This window comes from Lutra lutra, chromosome 4, assembly GCF_902655055.1.
Source record: "Lutra lutra chromosome 4, mLutLut1.2, whole genome shotgun sequence".
In the NCBI taxonomy this organism is placed as follows: Eukaryota; Metazoa; Chordata; class Mammalia; order Carnivora; family Mustelidae; genus Lutra; species Lutra lutra.
Genome location: NC_062281.1, coordinates 141,751,227 through 141,773,967, shown reverse-complemented (window position 1 = coordinate 141,773,967; position 22,741 = coordinate 141,751,227). Strand labels below are relative to the sequence as shown.

Here is a 22,741-nt window from a genome sequence, read left to right as displayed (position 1 = left end):
AGTACAGTTTCCAGAGAGCGGTAGAGGGCAGCAAGTGAGGACAAGGGAAAAAGACGTCCAAGGGACATCACAAACGGAAGAGGAAGATGGAGCGCCAAGGAGGAAGGGGCCCTGTCCTCTGTCGTTGGGTGCTACCCCCCACCCCAGGCAGCAGCACAAAGGGAGCCTGGGGAGTGCAGGAGGAGTACATAGTCCTGCTTGAGCAGAAAGGAGGGGTGCAGCTGCGCAATGTCAGTATCTTGCTCAGGGGATTCTGGCGCACAGCCGCTCCACTGGATACATGCCGACACTGCCATGGGCTCCAAGAGTGCATGTCTCTACCAGTGCACACATTGTGCATTGTTACTTCCTGGCTGTTTTTGTCAACAGTTTCAAAGAATCTTGAAGGAAGAAGCCCTGGCGGTTTGCTCATCATTGTCTCCCTATACCTACCATACTGCCAGGCATACAGGAGGTATGCGTAAAAACAGTATTTGTTGACTGACACATGAGTGAGTACTGCCCCACACTTGTTAAACCAGTGGAGACTGTCAGGTTAGAACTAGTTTCCAGTAACTGCAGCTAAGTTTTGTCTGGTAGCACTTGACCTTCCTACCTGCAGCCTTTCAAAAGATTGGCAACTATCCCATCTTCCTAAACTGGTGCCTCCTTGTTTCACCACCGGAACCTAAAATTTCAGACCCCTATGAATTAAATGCCCCCCTTTATCTCTGCTGGAGATCACAGTCTGGACCAGGCAGCAGAACCAGTATTTCTGGCCTGACTTCTTTGTCCCATTACTCAACACAAATTCTTTTGCTAGCGACACTGCTGGCTCCATCAACCACCTCACTGCTTCCTCCACAGAGTTACGATTTTTGTTCTTCAAATATATGCGCAAGCTTGTGTGTGTGCGTGTGTGCGTGTGTGTGTGTGTGTGTGTGTTTGCATGTAAACTTCTTTGACCATTCTTTGACTAGCAAACCATTCAAATCCCTTCCCTTCTGTTCTGAGGTCTCATTTCACTCTCGAAGCTGGAGATGGCTTCACGCAGTCAGAGAGCTGACTCTGAGGCTCACTGATGGTTTGCTACAGCAAGATGAGCAGAAGGTCTCTCCAAAATTAATTTTGTAATCCCCTGCCTTAGGAATAAGGAAAGAGATTTTTGAGTTCAATCAGACTGGTTAAGTCTGTGCAAACAATTTCATCAGGTTAGAATTGGCTTGCAATTTTCCACATGGTACTTTTTTCTCAACAGGATGTTGAATATAGAGAGTGCTTTGATAGTCACAGCTGTTAGGTGATCTGCTCAGGCCTCACCCCCTTTGGGTGAAGTGACCATGATATTACAGGTCTCCTTCTTGCTGGTTACCCATAGTAAACATGGGTGTGGGAATACAAGAGGTCTGTTTTCCCCATTAGATGCTGAACACTTTGAGGAAGATTCTGTGCCTTTGTATACGTGGTGACTTGTCAAGAGCACAAGCTCAATAAATATTTGTGACTGTTGAAATAAATTTAGCAAACAGGAGTGTTGTCTGACCTGCCCTGGGGTTTGTGAGCTGGTAACTGATGTTGAGGCTCGAAGTGCTGGGTTCTAGTTTCCACTTTGATCACCAGCACAGACGCATCTGCTGAATGAGCCAGGAGGCGACCCCTGCCAAAGTTCTGCCCTTGATCTTTTAGTCCCCCTGCCCCCGTATCCCCAGCTTTTGAGAAGTCACTCCAAAACTCACACTCGGCAGATCGCTGGAGAAGACTGCCTGTGTACTATAGGAGGAGAAAAACAACACCCGTGCATTGCCCAAAAAACACAACATCTTCCTTGCTGAGACTCTGTAGGAGTGTTGAGAGCAAAAGGGACCAATTATCTACGCTTAAACCACCAAGTAAATCTAATTTAAGTACCATTGCTCCCACTTTTAGGTTTTATGTCAAAGCAGATCATTATATTAAACCCATTAAGACCAGTATCCAGGACCTACCAAAAAAAGCAGAAAATAAAAATTAATGTTACCTAACTGTCTATTAACTGCCAAACTTAGCTTGCTTAAAAATTCTATTGAAAACAATTTGTGTATTTAATTTCCTCCCCCCCAAATTTTCAAAGATATCTAAAAACGTGGGAAACGTTATAGTCATGGGAAATAAAAGGAGTTACTACAGCTAAATAATTTCAGAAGCAGAATGATAGGGGTGCCTGGATGGCTCAGTCGGTTACGTGTCTGTTTTTGGCTCACATCATGATCCTGGGGGATGGAACCCTGCCTGGGCCTCCGTGCTCAGCGAGGAGTGTGCTTCTCCCTCTCCCTCTGCCGCTTCCGGCTCTTGCTTTTGTGCATGCACAAGCTCAGTCTTTCAAATAAAATCTGAAAAAAAAAAAAAAAGGCAGAGTGATAAAAGTTCTTTCAAAAGATTTTACCACAGAAAATATATTTAATTATTTTGGTATGCTGTGAAGTAGGACCACCATAAATGACAGTGTCTAGGGCCTATCAAAGTATTAAGTACTAATGAATTAGTACTTATAAAACAGCAATGTGCTTTTCTTTCAAATTAAATAAATCATTAACAACAACAATAAAAATAAGTAAAGCTCACATTCAAATATTTCCTTTAATACATGCCTTTCTTCTTTTATCTTTATCCTTCTTTCAGAAATTCCCTACAGGGTATCCCTAAATTCACATTCAATAGACAATCTGCAGCCCAGAGTGACATATGTCCTGTGGATGACAGCTCTGACAGCTGCTGGGGAAAGCCCCCCAGGAAACGAGAGGGAGTTTTGTCTGCAAGGTAAGAAATAACTTCAAAGATGGTGTGTCCACCCTGGAACCCTACGTGGGCATACACTCCCACTATGTCTGGCATAGAGATGATCAGAGTTTCTCTCATTCATCAGTTACCTTCTTGCTGCTACACCTTTGCACTTGCTGTTTCCTTTAAATGGAGTACCCTACCACTTCATGGTTTGCTTGGAGATAGTACCTACTTACCTTTCAAAACTCAGCCTAAATGTTTCCTTCTCCAGGAAACCCTCCCAAATGCATCAACATAATTCCTTCATAATGCACTACATTTGACCCCTATTCAAAACTCTGAATCCAATAGGCAGGAACTGGATTCTGTTTATCTTCAAGGTCTACTACAGTACTTGTTCACTAAATATCTGTTCCAGTGCCCAATGAGAATAATCTCAATAATAGCAGATATTTCATATCAGATAGTTACTATGCAGCAGTCATTGTGTTAAATACTTTGCATACTGTAGTTATTTTGCTGGGGCTCTCGTAACAAAGGGCCACAAACTGAATGGCTTAAACAATAGTAATTTATTTTCTCACACTTGTGGAAGTCTTGAGTTCAGGGTGTCGGCGGAGTTGTTTCTTCTGAGGGCTATGAGAGAATCAGCTCCCTGCTTCTCCCCTCCAAGTTGAGTGGCAGTCTTTGGTGTTCCTTGGCTTATGAACCGCTGTCTTCATCTTCACATGGAATTCTCCTTGTGTGTGTCTTTGTTCAAATTTCCTTTTTTAAAAGGACACTGATCATACTGGATTAGGGCCACCCTACTCCAGTCTGACCTTATCTTAACTAATTACATCTGCAGTGATCCCATTTCCAAATACGGTCACTTTCGAGGTACTGGAGGTTAGAACTTCAACATAGGATTTTTGGGGTGGGAGGACACAATTCAGCCTGTATAACACATGCTTTTACTCATTTAATCCTGACCACAGCCACATAAAGTGTCTGCTTTACATGATTGTACCTGGCTACAGTACCAGGAGGCACTCTATTCAAAATGAATAAAGAAATATGGAATGAGGATGCCTTTTTATAAGGCCGAGAAGGTACAGAAAATTACCCAAAGTCGTAGAAGTGGCAAATGGTAGAACTTAGTTCAAAGTTAGATTTTAGTGACTTCAGTTAAATTGGAATATATAAATAAGTGACCTAACATTCGCTTCCCTCTGCGGGCTAAGTTGTGCTGTTCTCTCTGGCAGCACCTGTCTGTATCTGCTCCAAGCATGAAACAAGCTGTTCTTGCTTTGCAACATGGGGTATCAGGTTGATCATTCGGGACTTTGTTGTTCTATGCCAGGTACTTCTCCACTGGGAAAGCTGACAAACCCCGTCTCCTAGTACTCCTATGGAAACTAACTTGTGAGGGATTAATTGGATTAACGACTCAGCATCTTTCTACTTGTGGTACTCCAGACTTGTCCCATCTGCCCAGGAAGGACAGCAGATGCTAAAGAAATGTCAGATCGTGCTGATTGAGTGGTGGGAGTAGCAAAGCTGCCTGCATCAACTTTCCCCCCCTTCAGCCCCCGTGACACACCTCTCATGGGGGCTGGCAGGGCTGTGGTTTCTCATCCCTCCTTGCTCACCCTCTCTCCCCCGGGTTCCCACCTCTACCTGCCCTGCTGTGGAACAGAAGAATCTTTCTGCAAGACACCCTGCTCCATGCTGACATTCCACTTCCTGTGTTTCCCCAAGGCCCTTCAAGCCGAAATTCAAACTGCCCCCTCCCAAGCCCGGCATGATCTGCTCCTGTTCACCTGTGTAGCTTCATCCTCTGCCATACGCTCATCACTTATACTTGAAAGCAAGACCAGGCTACCCGTAGTTGCCAGAAAGTGCCACACTGTTTGCTCTTTCCATGCCTTTGCCTAATTGTGTCTAGTCTGCCTCGCTAACTTGTCTGCTTTGCTGGCTCCATCCTTCCGATCTGTCACTTTTCACATTGTGTATTTGGGAGAACACCCTGGGCTCCCCTTGATATCATTTCCCATGCTGATCCCTGCTACACTGCCTTGTACATGCCTTTATGTATACCCCATGGCATCGTGGTTTATTTACATGTTTACACATGTCTCCTGGACTAGATTCATGACTTAAGTCAGCAGAACCGATGTCCTAGTGATCTGTGCATCCCAGCATCCAAGAGGGCCTAATGTGTTAATACTCATTAACTGGATGAATTAATGAAGAATCCTAACACATTGCAAACTGCATATTCATAGCAAGGAATCAGAACAATTTCAAAGACCCTACTAAAACAGAAGGCTTTTCCTTCAGGCGCCTACGGGGCTCAGTGGGTTAAACCTCTGCCTTTGGCTCAGGTCATGGTCTCAGGGTCCTGGGTTCGAGCCCTGCATCGGGCTCTTTGCTCAGCAGGGAGCCTGCTTCCCCCCATCTCTCTGCCTGCCTCTCTGCCTACTTGTGATCTCTCTCTGTCAACTAAATAAATAAAATCTTAAAAAAAAACAAAAACAGCAGTCTTTTCCAATGGCTTGGTGAAATAGGTCATACCATTTCTCAAAGGCTGCTTATATTCAGATACATCGCCATGTGCTTCATATGCACCATCTCTAATCTTCACAGCAACCTGCAAGGTAGACGTCACCATTCAACCTTTATAGATCAAGAATCTGAAGTCCACTGATCTCATAGCCGTCAGTGGCAAAGCCTGGACTAGAATTCGGGCCTCCCTGTTCACAGCCAATGCTTTGTATACCACACCCCCTTCTCCTTCTGCCCCTGTTAGAGGAAGGAGCCCTTGTAGGGCTGGAGCCCCTTCCTTAGAACCATAGGCCCCTTTTCCCCAACTGAAGGGACAAAAACAAGTTGACCTTGTTTTTGAGCCTAGCTATCCAGTAGTTGTGGGTAGGTGCCAGAGGGTTCACGGAAATGTATTTTTATATGTTCATTGCAGATAACTAAGTCACAGGGTTTGCTAACTTTTCAGGTAAAGCCAGTTGGAGTGTGTTTGTGGCACCAAGCATTTGTGTTGCTGTCGTCATAGTGGGCATTTTCTCAATGCGTTACTTCCGGCAAAAGTGAGTTGGTTACATTTTCAAATTTCAGTAAATTTATTTTTTTAATGATAATAGCTGTTGCCACTATGGGTCAGAGAAATGGGTTTTCTCAAACATTTCTGGTAGCAGACTAAATTTATTCTACTTTCTTGGACAACAGTGTATATTAATTTTAAAAAATTGAAAGATACTGGGGCGCCTGGGTGGCTCAGTCAGTTAAGCATCTGCCTTCAGCTCAGGTCATGAACCCAGGGTCCTGGAATCGAGCCCCACATCATGCTCCTTGCTCAGTAGGAAGCCTGCTTCTCCCTCTGCCTGCCGTTTCCCCTGCTTGTGTTGTCAATAAATAAAATCTTTAAAAAAAATTAAAACATACCTATGACCTAGCAATTTATAAGAAGAAATTTATTACAAGTATATCATAAGTATATGCATATATTTAGTGGCAAATATGTTCACCAAATTATTTTTCATTAAGGGAGAACAATTTGAAAGAACCTAAATGCCCAGTGATATGGGACTGGTTTCCTACATCAAACTGTATCTCATGCTGTATGGCATATTATATCCATTAAAGAGGTAGAAGAAAATTAAATGGTTAATATTTGCAATATTACGTTAAAAAGGTTGTAAATTACATACTTTCACTTTTTAAGAAGTACACACACACACACACACACACATACCCACATGCAAGATATATCAGCTAGCATTAAATTTGGTTCTATGTAACGTAAAAAGCCAATTATAGGACTTAAACTAGCTGACTGTTTCTCACCCAAGTTAACGATGTAAACTTAGGTTGAGGACTGGTATAGTAGCAATGTAGTCATTAGGGATCTAGGCTCCTTCTGTCATTTTGTGCCACTATCCTCTCTTGGCTTTCATCCCTTGGCTCACTTCATGGTCCAATGACTGCAGGAACTATAGTCGTCATGTCTGCATTCTACAACTACAGGCAGAAGGAGGGAAAGCGCCCACACATCCCTGTTCAGGAGCCTTTAATGAAAAAGTTAGGACACTTTTGGTTACACCACATTGGCCAGAACGTGGTAGAGTAAGGGAAACTTAAAACTGTCGTCTTACATCTGGGCTCATTGTCATCCCAGTGTATCAGGGTCTTCTACCTAAGGAAGAAGGTAAAGGAGTATTGGGAAGTGATTAACACTCTCTACCTCAGAGATATGCACCAAAATGTTAATGGTGGTTCTATCAGAGGATAGAATAACAGGTGATTGTAGTCCTGTTTAACTATTTTCTACAATTTCTTTAAACAGGTATGATTTTGTGAAGAGAATTTTTTAATGAGTTATTCGATACAGAGTTTTTTCCAAATGTATAAAGTAAGGAGAGGTCAAAATAATACAAGCTCAAAGTCATTCTACTAGCCATTGAACTTGACTGAAAGGCTTTGCATTTATTGAAGCTCCCATGTGTGACAGATACTTCAAAGCAAAGTTCTCTTTAGGTAGACTTTGAAAAAGTTTAATTCGAATAGAGTCAAGGAGGATCACATTCATCTTCTTCAGGGAAATACCAGTTAGGGTGAAGCCTTTTTTGTTTAAAAAAAAAAAAAAAAAATCTCCAGATCAGTGGCTTTAATAAAATAGTTTATTGCTCTCCCACAGAGTAGTCCTGACATGAGTCATCCAGGTTGGTTGGCAGCTGTGCTCCACACAATCATTAGGGATCCCGTTTTCTTCCAGGTTTTTATTGGCCCCCAATCCCTTGGGCACTGTCCTCATCTGCATGATCTGCTCACATTTGTTTGGAGAAAAACTGTCACAGGGGCACATCTCTTGCTTCAAAGGACTAACCATCTTGGAAGCTTTCTACTCTTATTACACATCAAAGCTTATTAAAGCCAATTTTTCAAAAATGTTTCATATTAGTTTCAAATTTTAAAAAATAAAACATTTAAGTCACAGGCATTTATAAGAAACAGTTTTAGGAATCTTTTCCTTCCATGTCACAAAAGTAATATGAACACATTTTAAAATATTTTCAAAAATGGGGCACCTGGGTGGCTCAGTGGGTTAAGCCTCTGTCTTCGGCTCAGGTCATGATCTCAGGGTCGTAGGATTGAGCCCTACATCAGGCTCTCTGCTCAGCAGGGAGCCTGCTTCCCCCCCTCTCTCTGCCTGCCTCTCTGCCTACTTGTGATCTCTGTCAAGTAAATAAATAAAATCTTTAGAAAAATTTTTTTTCAAAAACCCAGAAATGATAGAAAGAAAAAAAAGACCCATATTTCTTCTGATTATCAAATACTACTACTGTTAACAGTTTGGATTATTTCTCTCTGGCTTTTTTTTCTGAGCATTTTTTAAAAACTTGGTTATGTTCAAACTACTTATGCCATTTGTATCCTGTTTTGTTCTTTAAGGGTTTGTGTGTTTTTTTTTTACTTTTATCATAATAGTTTACCTGTTATCATGAACACTTTATAAACATTCTAACCTAAATAGTAAACTCCCCACGGATAGGAGCCATGTCTTCTTGCTTGCTATTCCATCTCCAGTATGTGGCATGTGCTCATCACACATTAGGGGTTTAGTCACTGAGAAATGAATGACCGGCTGGATAGTGACAGCTAAACATTACATTGAGTAAAAGTTTCATTGTTTATTTAGCAAACCCCAAATGGCTGCATCATGACTCTATCATCTATCCAAACTTCAGAGAAAACTAGTCTAGCCTTGAATGATGCATCATCTTTCTCCTTCAGGGTTTTATTGTATTCATTTGCATACCCCCATACTGAACTACCTCTACAATGAAATTAGTGCACCAGTGCTGTCATTGCCACTGTGGGCACACTTAACCAGATGTCATTGTTTTATCTATAGGGTATTTGTTCTCCTTTTGGCCCTCAGACCTCAGTGGTGTAGTAAAGAAATTCCAGACCCAATGAACAGCACCTGGGCCAAGAAATACCCCATCGTAGAGGTAAGGTTATAAAGGCTTACTGGTGAGTTGATGGGATTCCAGTGATGTAATTTTCCCACTCTAGTTACCAAGTGCTTAGTTCCTATGAATAGGTGGAACCCCCTGTGCTAGGTTACTGAGTCACCACTCCCATGCACAGAAATTTTCTGAAGCTTATGACCAAAAGACTAAAAAGACCCACAGCTTTTCATTCCTCTCTCTGCCTTCTGTTCCCCTCCTCACCTCAACTAATTCAAAAGAAATAAAAAAGCAAGTATTTTTGCCTTTTGCTGAGCACTAGCCTGACTCATCCAAATTCAAGAGAATTGGAGCTTTACCGTGACATTTCCTGTCCTGAGCATAGAACAGATAAATAGAGCTCAGACTATTTTGGTGTTGGCAGGAAGCCAGTAAGTCATTCCATTGTGTAAGGAAAAGGTTTTAAAGAAGGAGAGGTTGCTCGACTAGTAGATAGGAGAGTGGAGACTAAAGGATGAGAAGGGCACTGCCGCACAGCCCAAGGAGGTAAGAATAGCTCACTGTGGGCAAGATGGCCATCTTGGGTGGGGGTTCTGGGAGTTGGAGGCATCTGAACATGGAGCAAGACTGTGCAATTCGGGGGAGCAAAGAGGAGGAAGGCGGTATGCCAGCATTCTTGCCCAGGATCCTGGCAGCCCCACACTCTTCCTTGCACCTCATAACCATTCTCCTCCAAGATTCTTCTCCTCAGTTACACAGAACATTCTCTCATCCACACCCTTCCTCAGGCCAGAAGCCAGTGGTACCAGCTGTTGCTCAGGGGGAGAGCAGGTTTCAGCCATGTCTGCCTCAATGAGAACTGAAGTCACTGTTGTTAGTGCCTTTGAAATAAAGTCTGGGTGCAAACCCCACCTTTGCCACTTATGGTGGATTGTGCTTGGGCAACTGTCCTGATGATCTGAGCCCTAGTTTCATCCTCTGTAAAACAGGAATTGACAGTATCTCCCATGTAAACTGTTATGAGGATGAAGATGTCACGTAAGGCACATGGATCATACAAGGCAAAGGTGGTTTTTTCTTCCCAGGAAGACTCACACTTGACATCGTTCACTATTGAGGAATTTTGTCCCTGTTAAGTTTCAATAGCAAGAACAATAACAACAACAGTAGCTTTTATATAGGTAGACACATATTTAATTACATATATGTCATATACATACTGTATCATATGTAATACAGTATATAATTGTATTATTAAATAATATATTCATATGTTTACGTATACATATATTCAGGCATACCTCTGATTTATTGCTTTTTGAACCACTGCAATAAAGTGAATATTGCAATAAAGTCAATGAATTTTTAGGTTTCTCATAAAAGTTATTACTTATCCTATACTGCAGCCTATTAAGTGTTCAGTGCATTGTCTAAAAACAATATACATACCTTAATTTAAAAAATACTTTATTACTAAAAAATGCTAATCTTCATTTGAGCTTTCTGCAAGTCATAATCACTGATCATAAATCACTATAACAAATATAGTAATGAGAGTTTGAAATGTTCCAAGAATTATAAAAACGTGACGCAGAGACACAAAGTGAACAAATGCTGTTAGAAACATGATGCCAGCAGACCTGTTTGAAGCAGGGTTACCACAAAACTTCATTTTGCAAAAAAACACAGTATCTGCAAAGTGCAATAAAGCCAAGCATGAAAAAATAAGGTATATATAGCCATATAGCTTTTCTATGCCAGGCACTTAAAAATCTCTTTCATGCATTAAAATCTAATCCATACAACAGCTTTATGAGGTTGTATTAGGTTTTTTTTTTTTTTTGAGGTTGTATTATTTTTATCCTCACTTCTCAGATGAGAAAATTGAGGCACAGAAGACTAAGTGACTTGCCCAACACTAGTTGGCTAGTAAATGGATCCTGGATTCATATACAAGTAGGATGTGCTACCTGCCATTATATTACATGCTCTTAAAGATCTTTAAGCACAGGGTCAGGGGAAGGTTTCTAGGAGTCAACACCTCTGAGCTGAACAGACTAACCGAAGAGGTGTTCACGCACTGGGCTCTCACTTGTTGGCAGTCCTGTGATGACCTATGGGCATGCATTCGATAAGGATGCCATTGTCGGTGTCAGAGAGGATCCAAGTAGAAGCTCCATCAGCTGAGCTTTAAGATCTCTCTCTCCCATTGCTGAGATTCCACAGTTCCACATCCTAAGAGGCTGAAATAGCATGGTAGGAAGCATCTCTGGGTCAGTCCCGGACACCTGGGTCCCAAAATTACAGCTTTGGCGTCATAGTCTGTTTGCCTCTGTTTGGGCATGAAGAGAAACAGAGGCATGTAGGGCCCATGAAGACTAAAAACCTAGAAGAAATGCTGGGAAAGACACACAAAGGGTTAGAGACAGTAGCACAGAGAAAAGATAGAAATTGCCATCCATGTGTCCAAGGTTGTATAGTTTATGTTCATTGTAGCACTGTAAATGGAAGCCAAAAAATTGGGCATAATATAGCCTGCCACCAGGGGAGCAGATTAAATGTGGGTACATCCATACAATAGTATTTAAGCAACTACTAAAAAAAAAAAAGAGATCTACATGTCTAAAAATCCCTAAGATATTTGAAGGTGAAAAAAAAGTTTGTAACAGTTGTCTAAAATGGGTTCTCATTTGTATAAAAAGGAGAGAAATTTTATTCACATACACAATTGCAGCATGTGTACAGGATATTTCTGGAAGCCTGTATTTGAAACTAATATTGGTTTCCTTTGGGTAGCAGGTTGGAGGTAAGAGGGTCACTTAATTTTCATTACAAAGGCTCTTCAAACTTTAAAAAATTTTTTTACAAAACTAAGAGCATATGTATCTTTTGAAAAAATAACTGGTAAATTAGAAAATAAAATTTTGCTTAAACGTGGCATCTGTTATGATGGCCTTGCGGTAGCCTCAGAACTCCATGTCACTTGACCTCTAAAGTAGGTGGACTGTTTTTAAAGACCCAAACTGTTCTCCTGGCAATAGGCTGAGGCAAACATTAGAAACACAGTACTATGTCTTTCACCTCTAACAAAATTCTCAGAATTCTTTGAGTTCCCAGGCCTTAGATTCCCCCTTACCACTTTTTAAGATGTGGCTAAAATGTAACATGTCTCCAAGCTCTAGGGAAAAAGCCAAATCATAAAGACTATCGCAGGGATGTTCTCCATTTTGTACTTGCAGAAACTAAACGGTGTCCATAAGGTACCTGAGCTAATAGTGGTCCCAGAGGCCTTGCCCCAGGCCTTGTTAGCCAGAGGGCCTGCTTTGTAGAAGCTCTGAGGAGCAGGCCCTATCAATATTGTCAAAGCTTTCAAGAAGGCATAGCAAATGCCTCACCTTACAAAAGAAACAAACCATTTCTGCATTCTTTATAGTCTCTCCCACATCTGGGTTACAGTGCTTTTTTAGCTCTGCTTCCCAGAGCTGAAGGCCATCTACCAAGCCAGACCATTCTGCCACAGCCAGTTTGGGTGATGATCAGGAAAAAGCACACTCCCAAAAAAGAAACACACACTTACCCTCTAGCTTGTCAGTGTCCTTTGTGGAAGTGTGTCCTGAGACAGCACCATCACTCACTTGTTGGATGCTTGCCATGCTCGAGGAAAGAAGGGGACATCAGAGGCCAATCCAGACCTAAACACTCTTACACAACTTGGCATTTGACAGATGAGGGAACCAAAGGCCAGAGAGGTTGAAGGAATTTGCCTAGCCTGTAGAGTATGAGATGGGACTAGTCCTCAGGGTTACCACTGTACCAAGGCTATTTTTTTGTCATCCTACTCCTCTCTTAAGGCATGAATGATTCTTGTTTATAGATAGTATACGGGCATGCTAAAAAAAAAAAAAAAAAAAAGCGATTGTATAAAATACCATGTGCCAAGAACCTGATGGTGGTTTCTTTGCTGTTGTAGGAGTCCAGTGGCAGAAACAATCAGGAGGGGCTTCATGAGAGAGGAAGGGCATCAAGCAGAATGGTGCAGCAAACACAAGCATGGTGGAGGCTAGCAGTGGAAGCACCAGTGTGGTGGTGGCACTGTGAAAAAATGTGTTTAAAAATTTTAAAACAGGATGGTGTGCCTTAAGTAGTTTCTGAATGGAGACATGGGGAGGGAGAGGAAGGTGCAGGCGCCTGACTAACTAAGGGCTAGAAGCTTCACTGCTGGTAAAGTCTGAGTTGATGAAGGCTTTGGAAGTCTGCTTTAGAAAGATCAAGCAGTCAGTGGGAAAGATAGTTTTGAGGGGCAGGTAGAGCCCACTAAAGCATGGAAAGAGAAATGTTAACAAAGTGCTTGCACTTGGGACTCGGGAATCTGCAGTAAATTGGGAAAGGAAAGAATTAGGATATTGAAGAGTCAGTAACTGATGTGATACTGACAAAGAGAAGGCAGAGAAGTAGCAGACAAAATCAGTCATAGGGGAAAAAAGAATGAATATTTTTTCCAAGGAACTCCAGATTCCAGTTTACCCTGAACCTTTCAGCAAAGCCCAAAGTCATTAGCATCCCTTAAAAAAAAAAAAAAATCTCTTCATCATGTGACCTCAAATTTCCAAAGCCTGTTTGCCTGGCAAAAGAACTAACAGGTTCCAGAACAGACCAGTCCTCCTGGCCCATTACATCCCTACATGAAAAGTTACCTTTCTCAAGATTTAGCTCCAATGTGACTTTTTGAAAGGCTTTCCTGGCTCCTCCCCCAGACAGGAGCAAGCCCAGCCTTCGCTTTGCACCTACCATGCCCTCTATCCTAGAGAAATAGCTAGTGCAGTTGGACTCATCAGAAAGTCTGGTTGAGGGTTGAGCTGCGTAGCAAGTTACTCACTGGCTGGAGGCGTTAAGGAGTCCATGGCTCTTATCTTGCTCCCTGACAATGTTACTGCTTCACTCCTGTCATAAAGTCAAGGGCCCACAGTGTCCCACCTTGAGCCAACTAGGCAGTGCAGGCTGCGAGGCCTTTCATAACCCTGGAAAAGTCGGTTACCTAGGGCTACTTACTTAACATAGCTGTATCAGTCTCTCCCTCCCCTTTCTCAGGAGAAGCAGCAGCTGCCCTTGGACAGGCTCCTGACAGACTGGCCCAATCCTGAAGAACCTGAGACCCTGGTCATCACTGAAGTCCTTCATCAAGTAACCCCACTCTTCAGACATCCCTATCACCCCAACTGGCCAGTCAAGGGGCAAGGAGTCCAAGGTCACTATACCTCTGAGGAAGACACACAGTACAGTGCTTCAAGCCTACCACCTTCAAAAGCTCTCATAGCAGAGACAGGACAACTAGTGGATCTGTACAAGATGCTGGGGAGCAGGGGCCCTGACTCAAAGCCAGGACACCTAGCGAGCCCTTTGACAGTTCTCCCAGTAGACTACCTTCCCACCCATGAGGGCTACTTACCCTCCAACGTAGAGTATCTCCCTTCACATGAGGTTACTATAACTGACCCTATGGAAGAACTAGAGCCTCAACACATCTCTCTTTCCATTTTCCCTTCAAGTTCCCTTCACCCACTCACCTTCTCTTGTGACAAGAAGCTGACTCTGGATCGGTTAAAGATGGGATGCAACTCCCTCATGCTGTAAGTGGTGAAGTTTGGACAGTCAATGTGTCCCTAACCCTGAATGTGTCCCACCTCCCCAGCCTTCTACTCCAGTGGCCACACCTCTAGGGTGCTACCATCAGGTTTGCAACTAGAGGGCAGACAAACAGCTCAGGATCAATCTTGGGAACTGAGAATTGGCCTTAACCCAGATACCTCATCTTGCCTTCTCTAGAGAGCCTTGGGATTGTGGGTAATCCTTGAACAATGTGAGGGTTAGGGGCACAAGCTTAAACCAGCATATTTTTTGACTCCCCAGAAAGATAACTGTTGGCCTGATGACCACTCTTATTGATGTATTATATACTGTATTCTACAATAAAGCTAGAGAAAATGTTACAAAAGTCATACAAAAAATATATTCATAGTACTATACTATATTCACTGAAGAAAATCCACCTAAATAGACTCACACAATTCAAACCCATGTTGTCCAATGGTCACTTGTGTACACTGTGCACCTAGACTCCAATCTGGTTTCCTACAACTTCTTGGCTCTGTTTGCCGGGAAAGGGAAAGGGTAGAGTGGAAACCAAGGCTCTTACTAGCAATCACTAACAGTGCAGGGGACTGTTCACTCAACAGTTTATAAAGCAGCTACTCCATAGCAGGTCATACACCTAAGTCAGTAGCATCCAATAGGCCTAAGGTAGAAATGTTTATATCTTCACTGTTCAATGCAGTAGATATGAACCACATTGGCTGTTGGCCACTTTGGAATTTGTGCAGTAGAACTGAGGGAGTAAGCAGATTTTGACTGTTATTAGTCACACATGGCTAGTGGCTACTGTATTGGAGGGCACAGATCAAAATGACAGATACACCAGTAAGCATTATAGGAAGTTTTCAAAACAGATCAACCTCATTTTACAGATAAGGACATAAAAGTCCCCCCAAGATGGTCGTGACTATCCTTATGAAACCCTCACAAATGTACTTTTCCTATTGTTTCATCGTCACCCTCTTTCAGTGAATCAAGAGCAGCTTGATGGTGGAAAGTTACCATAAACCTTCCGTGAAGACCCTGGGCCAACAGCTTCCCCTCTCTGAAATCCAGTGTCTTGGAAAGTAGTGGGCCAAAGGCTGACACCTTGTTTCCTCTTCCTTCTGCTGCAGCAGCTGTTGCCTTCAGGATCAGGGCTGTCTCAGGGTCTAAGACCCAAATCACTAAGGTTATATTTGTGTCATCCCTTTCCCCCCAAGTCATCCTGTTTTTCCTTCCTCAGGAAGACTGAGCTGGTCTTCAAGTTGAGCCTATAAGATACTTTTCTTTTTCTCAGCATGAACTTGGAACATGATACGTTTTACTCATTTAAAACTGTGGCCCTGGTTTGTCCCCCTTCCTTATCCCATCATGCCTCTGTCCCTTCACTATAGGCCCTTCTGCAAAGCTGGTAGGGAAGTCCTTCAAAATGCTTAGTGTCCTTCCCAAATAGGAAGAAAGGTCCAAGAACCTTTTTCTTAAATCCCTTCCAAGCCCTGGAGCCTACCCCTTACCCTGACACCACCCAAACATGGGCACTGAGACAGTGTTGGTTTTACCAGCTGTCCCTCAGAGCTTTAGAAATTGAAATGGTGAACATCTGCTATGCCTTTTCATGTTTAATTCTTTATCTATACTCCCTGACACTCCGAACATACTTAGTTTCCACAGGCTTTCTTTGAAAAGCTTAAGTTCCTTCCTTACATCTCTATTCTCTATTTAGGTGCTAAGAATTAACACCTTCACACATGGTTTCTTCCAGCTCAGCAGCTTCAGTGTTGGCTTGTCTATACCCAGGATTTAGTGCCCCATGTTTGACTGTTTAAACTGGGTTGTAACAGACAAGGCCACCTCCTTAGAAGCTGGATAACTTATCACCTCTTGACAATGGGGGCAAACTTCTCTTCTTCTAATACCTGCTTTATTTTTCTCTGATTTTGACTGCCTGATACTCATCTTCGACATTCATCCCTCCCCCACCTTGGACCCAACACCCAGCTCCAATCTTATTTCCCCCTAGAGACTCTTTCCTGTCTCTGGGTGATAATGCATTTGTTTTCCTAAAAAGTAAAAAAAAGAAAAAGTTTTTTTAAAAAGTCATTTAAAAAAGACAGACCTCCTTGATTCCTAAAGGCTCCTTCTAAGACTGCAGAGGTCTCACCCCCTCATTGCTTCCCTAAACATGATGCCCACTTACTTCTTCTACTGGACTGTAAATAACATGAAGGCAGGAACGATGGTAATCTGCCTTCCCAGCACATGCCTGTTTCATAGTAGGCCATCAATAAAAACAAAGAATCATCACCTGCCACTGTTATCACTTTGTTCCTTCTGTTCCAGAAGCCAGTCTAGCTGTGCCTGCTTCCTCTCTATTGGGACAACCGAGTTTGTATTTGTTCTTCATTCCCAACATTCTACCCTACTGTTCATTGACATTGCTATATAATACATGTAGCAGCAGCTCTTACAGATCTCTTTGAGCTTTAGCTGCTCACTTTGCCAGATAAAATACCCTCTTCTCATGAACAGTAGAGGACGGGTAACCGTTGTTCTGCCCTTGCCAAGTAGTTTTCACCATCCCCTCATCCTGCAGATGCAGTCAAAATACCAAATCAGGTTGCCTCCTTTAACCAGGACTAGGTGAGGCTCATGAATACTCTTATGCTCAGTTTTTATTACTCAGGAAAATTACCTTTGATTTCAATCCTCACTCCTTCTACACATCCCAAAGCCAACCCAGAAATCTCTGCTCCTTTGAAACACATCAAATTCCTTATTCTCTGAGACCTAAATACCACAAATAGAGTTCAAGTTCACTCTTAGTGGATACATGGGAGTCTCCACCACTAATTCTTGTGCAGAGATCCTTAAATTGCCCCTCAAAAGGGCCCTCTTTCCCAAAAGCCAGAGATCCTATTTCCCGGGCCTGTCTTCTTTTTTGGCAATAAAGTCTAACTAGTGTTATCTAGTTCTTTCCCTTTACTGACTTTTCCCTTCCATTCTGTCCTAATTTCTCGGCTTCCATTAATAGCCCACAGCTGCAACTCACCAATGCCCTGAGGCCAGTGAAAGACATGCCAAGCTAGGCACATTCTATTCTAGTCAATCCCTTATGTTTGATTCTTGGTTTTTCTCCATTAGCCTTTTCCTTCATCTGGTACAGTTGTGATCTGTTCCAATATTGCAGCCCAAACATTCCAAAAGAACCCCATTTTTCTCTTCCCAATCTTAAGGACTCCTGGACATTCATATTACCTACCCTATGAAAGGCTGATGGGTGAACTCTAAAGTAAAATCACTTCTCTAGAATAATTAGCGAGCAGAAAGGTCTCAATCAATTGGCTGTCAATCTTAACGTCAGATCGTAACATCATAGCCTAAATAAGAATAAACTAATAATAAAGAATAATTAAAACTTTGCAAAAACACTTACACCAAATTAGATAAAAAATATTTGCAATATATGCCCAAAATAACGTAGGTGTTTTTAAGAAATCAATATAAAAGCCAACACTAAAGAAAAATGGACCGAGCCAACTCAAAATACATGTAACTGCCCAAGAAACATGAAACAATCACCTGTAATCAAAGAAATGAAAGTTAAATACCATTTTTCCACTTACCAAATTAGCAAAATCAAGGGGAAAATTAGCCAGTATTAACCAGAGACACTGGTATTCACAAATAGGAATGTTAGCTGGCTCCTTTTGGGAGGCAGTTGGGCAATAATATTCAGTAAAACTTGAATAAGTAACTCCACTCCTAGCAACATAGACTAAAGAACAGTATAAATTAAGTTGGATAAAGGACTGATTACAGCATAGATGAAAATGGAGAGGGGGCCTAAATGCCCTTCAGTAGGAACCTGGTTATAGCATAATCCATATAATGAAACACTCAATTTCATGGAATCTGATTCTACCAGTTTTCAGATACAACATTACTTTATGTTCAGAGTAGGAAAAAATATGCTAATTAAACTAATATTTCATCAATTTCCATGATGGACGTTCCCCCTACCCATCCCCCCATTTTAACATGCCTGAAATAGGAATGGATTGTAGAACTGCTTGAAAAGCATACTATACAGTCTTTATAGAAGTATAAAGATACTTGACATGGAAATGGTTAGTTACAAAAAGCTGAAGAGAATCCTCTCACTTTTTATAAATGCAAAAACAAAACACAACAAAAACTGGAAGAATATACACCAAAATGCTAGTGGTTATCTCCAGACATAGGTTTTTAAATTACATTTTTGCATTCTTTTCACCAAATACTCATTACTTTTATAATTGGAAAAAGTCAATAAAATATGAAGTATTACCAATTTCTTTCCGAAGACTTGAAAACAGTGGATCTAGAGACAGACCCTACTGAGCACTTTAAGCCCATGTCGCTTTCATCCTCCACCGTGTCTGGCAATTTCACTGACCAATAGTACTCCTGTCAGAAGGCATAGCAGAAAAGTGAAAAAGGCAAAGTAGATGACACACTCGGTGAGGGTGGGTGTTGGAAATCTTAGGGTAATAAGTTAACGATGGTTCTTAGAAATACAAAGTTTATATGACAAGCCGTTTCCAAAATCCCCCTTATAACAAGAGTAACAATAACATCTAACACAGTCCTTAGTACATGCAGTTTTGAAGGGTGTAATGCAGTACTCACTCTAACTATAGAGGTGGGAAAACAGAAACAACCTAAGTCACATAACGAGTACTTGATACTGAACAGTCTTGTTTCAGAGCATAAACTTTACTGTGTAACTCCTTCCTATGTAAGACTGCTCTACAAATTTGTAAGACTGCTCTACAAATTCATATCAACTGATGTTTTGACTGTAATTGGCTGTTAATGCCATAAAAATCTTTGATTCCTATTTTTACTAGGTAACCAAAAAATGGCATTTCCATACTTCTGAAGTTCTAGATTACTGATTCTTGAGAAAGCTACTTAAAACCATGGTAAAGCTCAAATGATCAGAAAAATATCTGTCACTCCTGAATTTGCAAATTTATCTACCCAGCTCATCTAAATCCTGTAATGGAAGGCAGTTAGGCCACAGAAAGGAGGTAACACTCCCACTAAAGCCCACTACTTAAGGAGTTGATAAATTGAGTTAAAGCTCTAAGTACATTATGCTTTTAAATGAAAAATAACCAGAGCAATGTGTTTTCTCTTTAATTAAAATAGCTATTACCCCACCCAACTTACCTATTAATTTTTTCCACAAAGGCTTTCTTGGGGCTGCATTTGACTTTTGTCGTGTATGTGAATTGTTCCTCCATTCTGTGGTGATTGGTTCCACATTTTGCTAGTGGTCATTTATTTATGGCAGCAAAACCATTCTTAAGTTGGTTCTGCTGAGATTTCCAATCACATCTCTAAGTGACATACAAACTTATTCATGTGCTGTCATGGGTTCCCTTTAAAAGTAAATTCATGCCTCTTTTGAATTTCCACAAATTTAAGTAATTCTTCCATAAGAGACCCTGGCCTTACCCCTGGCAAAAGAATGTAAGATGAAGTTCAAAATACCCTTCCCTTGTCAATTTCAGACATTTGACTATAAGTTAATAATAGGACCCCAAAGAAATACTGTAATAACTATCAGGGGTTTCTCAGAGAATAAAAAAACTGTTCTCAAAAGCCCTGAACGCTCCATAGCAGGATACTTTTACTAGTTCAAAAAGCTGCAAAAAAAATTCTTTCAAAATCAGATGAAAACCATTAACATAAGACACTTGTTCTTTGTGAAAGAAAAATCTCAATTCACCTGCTAAAATGGCAATCATAGCAAATGTGGCCTGTTAGGCTGAGGGCGCATTTTCTGTGCCACCTAAACCAAGGAGCCTGAAGACAACCCATCCCTAGTCCTCCCCAAACAAAAACTCTCAAGGTGAAAATAGGGTGTCACAAGGTATCATTTAGAAACAGAAATCTTACTTTATTCCATCATGAATAAAAAAATCACTTGCCACCTTTCCATGACACTGCATAAAATACTTTTCCTAAAGGTTTTCTCCTCATACTTGCACTTCAACTTCATTATTACTAGATTCCTTTCCATTCCTGTATACACTCCCTTTAGTTTAGCCCCCCTGGTCTATGGCAGGGTAGATTTCAAAGCAGCTGCAGACAGTTTTTAGAAAACACCCACTTTGACCTGCTTGCAATAGACTAAAATAACTTGCAAGGATAATTAAGTCATAAGTCATTTCTCCACTACAGATGCAATCTTCAAATCAATTCAGATTTCTTTCCTCTAAAAATCTGCAGTTATTTTTAAAGTCTAATAACTCTTAAGTAGCAAGGCTGATGATCCTGGAAAAAGGGGGAACATCAATGCCCTCCCTTAACTGGAGGTGCTTATTATTTCAGTTCTTCATCAACAATATATTGGCAATCTTCTAATAAATCTTGCCCATTTTCTCCTGAAAGGAATGTCTTCTCAGATTCTATCTCACTTAGCATTACACAGCATCCAATGCCCTTCTCCACTTCAGTCAACAGGGACTTCCAGAGTTCCACCATGACCCAAGTATGTGTGTTGGGGGGAAGGAGGGGGTCTAATTGTTTAAAAAAAAAAAAAAAAAAGATTTACTGGGTTTTGTTAATACAGTGACTAAATGCCACTCATCCATTATGAATAAAATATACCTGCTAAATTATGCTGATTTCCTTCCTAGTGACCAGTAACAGGTTGTAAAAGTACCTTTATCCAATCCATTCTTCTCATGCACTCTTCTTCACTCTTTAGACTTTAGCACTTAACACCTTGGTAACTATGTATATAAAATCATGCTGAAACAAAATTATCTGTAATTTCTGGAAAAGTTCTTCCTTTACTGGAAAAAAAGTGTAGAAGCTTCACTGGAAATTCAGTATTTCTAGATCAAAGACAAACCAACTCTCTCTCTCTAAACAGGAAGGTATCTGTTTAGTTCAATTTACCAATCATACTGGCATCAGCATTTTCAGCCAAGAAATTGGAAGTTAGCAGGGTGGGTGGGTGGCAACAACTACCATCTTCTTTGATGTGTTTAGCCATCAATTTCTACAACCACCTCTTGCAGTCTCAGCACTTTGAGTGAGGTTGTCAAATATTTCACTATAGATTATTACACCCAAGATGTAAAACAAATTCAGCAAATTCCCAAAACAAAGTTTTTGACATTATTCATCAGCTAAAAAATTTTATGCCCAAGGTATAACTCTGTGCACTCAAATGTCAAGAACCACATTCAGGTGGACTACTTTATAAGGAATCTTCATGCTAGGTTGATGAAAACCAGTGCCATTTCTTCAAATTAAGACAGCTAAGTCCTAAAATTTTTAAATGATCAGCTACAAATGCAACTGAGGGTAATATACTGTAATCAATACTGTCCATTTCCAGTACTCAGTTCACCAAGTATCAAAATCCTGAATATTAATTAGCCCTTTGCTCTCCACCTTCCCATACCATTAACATTTATACAGCTATTCAAGAAATAAAACTGTTATCAAGACCAGGTCAGAGCACCTCTCTCAACACCTTGTATCAGTTATCCAATAGGTTTAAGAAATCCATAATTAATCAGAATTATCAGATATTAGTTATCACAATTATCTTTATATGTCTTCAAGCACGAAGCTCAGCATACACCTAAGCATACTAGGAAATACCACACCCTGCCAAGTAGGCAGCAAAAGGGACAATGTTAACAATTTAAAACACTTAAGTACCTACATAATTAGTAACACCTCAAACAAAAACATAATTTGGTAATTTCCTAACTTCTATGGGCCATTTTTCCTCTTTTCTTTCCTTCCATTTAGAAATATTGACTTCTAGCTATTTACGAGGTAATCAATGGCACAAAATCTAAATTCTGCCCAAATGAATATACTTCAGAAGCAGCTCTGAGAATTCAGTCATCAAGAAGCAATTCAACCCCAACTCAACCTATGGAGTTCATGAAAAGACATTCGTTTTCTCACCTATACAAAATGCTCACAAGTCTCACCTCATGGGAAAAACCCATTGGAACAGGAGTTTAGCACTGACAAAAACGAGTACTATATATAAAACATTAAACTGTAATCACGGCATTAAACATACTTGCAGCAAATTTATATTTTCCTAAAGTTTTCAGGACATATATTTAAATTACAAGTTATATAATCTTTCTTAAAATAACAAGACCATCTTTATTAGATGTTACCAGATATCTTGCCCTTATTCTGATTGTAGAATTTAAGAGGTAACTTGATTTAAGATACTTCTAACTTCACAACTTCCCATGGGGTAGGATGATTTAATTTGTACCTAGAACTAAACTTTCATTTGAAAGAACTCTTTTATGTTGACCTGGGAATGACAGCTTAGATCAGGAGTCAGGAAAGATTTTCTATAAAGGGAC

At 40.9% G+C, this 22,741-nt stretch overlaps 1 protein-coding gene across 8 annotated transcripts in view; it reads left to right on the top strand.

Moving 5' to 3' along the window:
• The window catches only part of IL12RB2 (interleukin 12 receptor subunit beta 2), an 88,924-nt gene that overhangs the window by 61,547 nt on the left and 4,636 nt on the right, over positions 1–22,741 (top strand). For 7 of the 8 annotated variants that reach the window (XM_047728698.1, XM_047728694.1, XM_047728699.1 and 4 more), the window contains 4 exons: positions 2,638–2,775; positions 5,732–5,822; positions 8,648–8,747; positions 13,794–14,675. In XM_047728698.1, the coding sequence (XP_047584654.1) occupies positions 2,638–2,775; positions 5,732–5,822; positions 8,648–8,747; positions 13,794–14,336 (872 nt within the window). In that variant the 3' untranslated portion in view covers positions 14,337–14,675. Of the gene's footprint in view, positions 1–2,637; positions 2,776–5,731; positions 5,823–8,647; positions 8,748–13,793; positions 14,676–22,741 lie in introns of those variants that run through there. The other variant, XR_007127063.1, reaches the window with a different exon arrangement.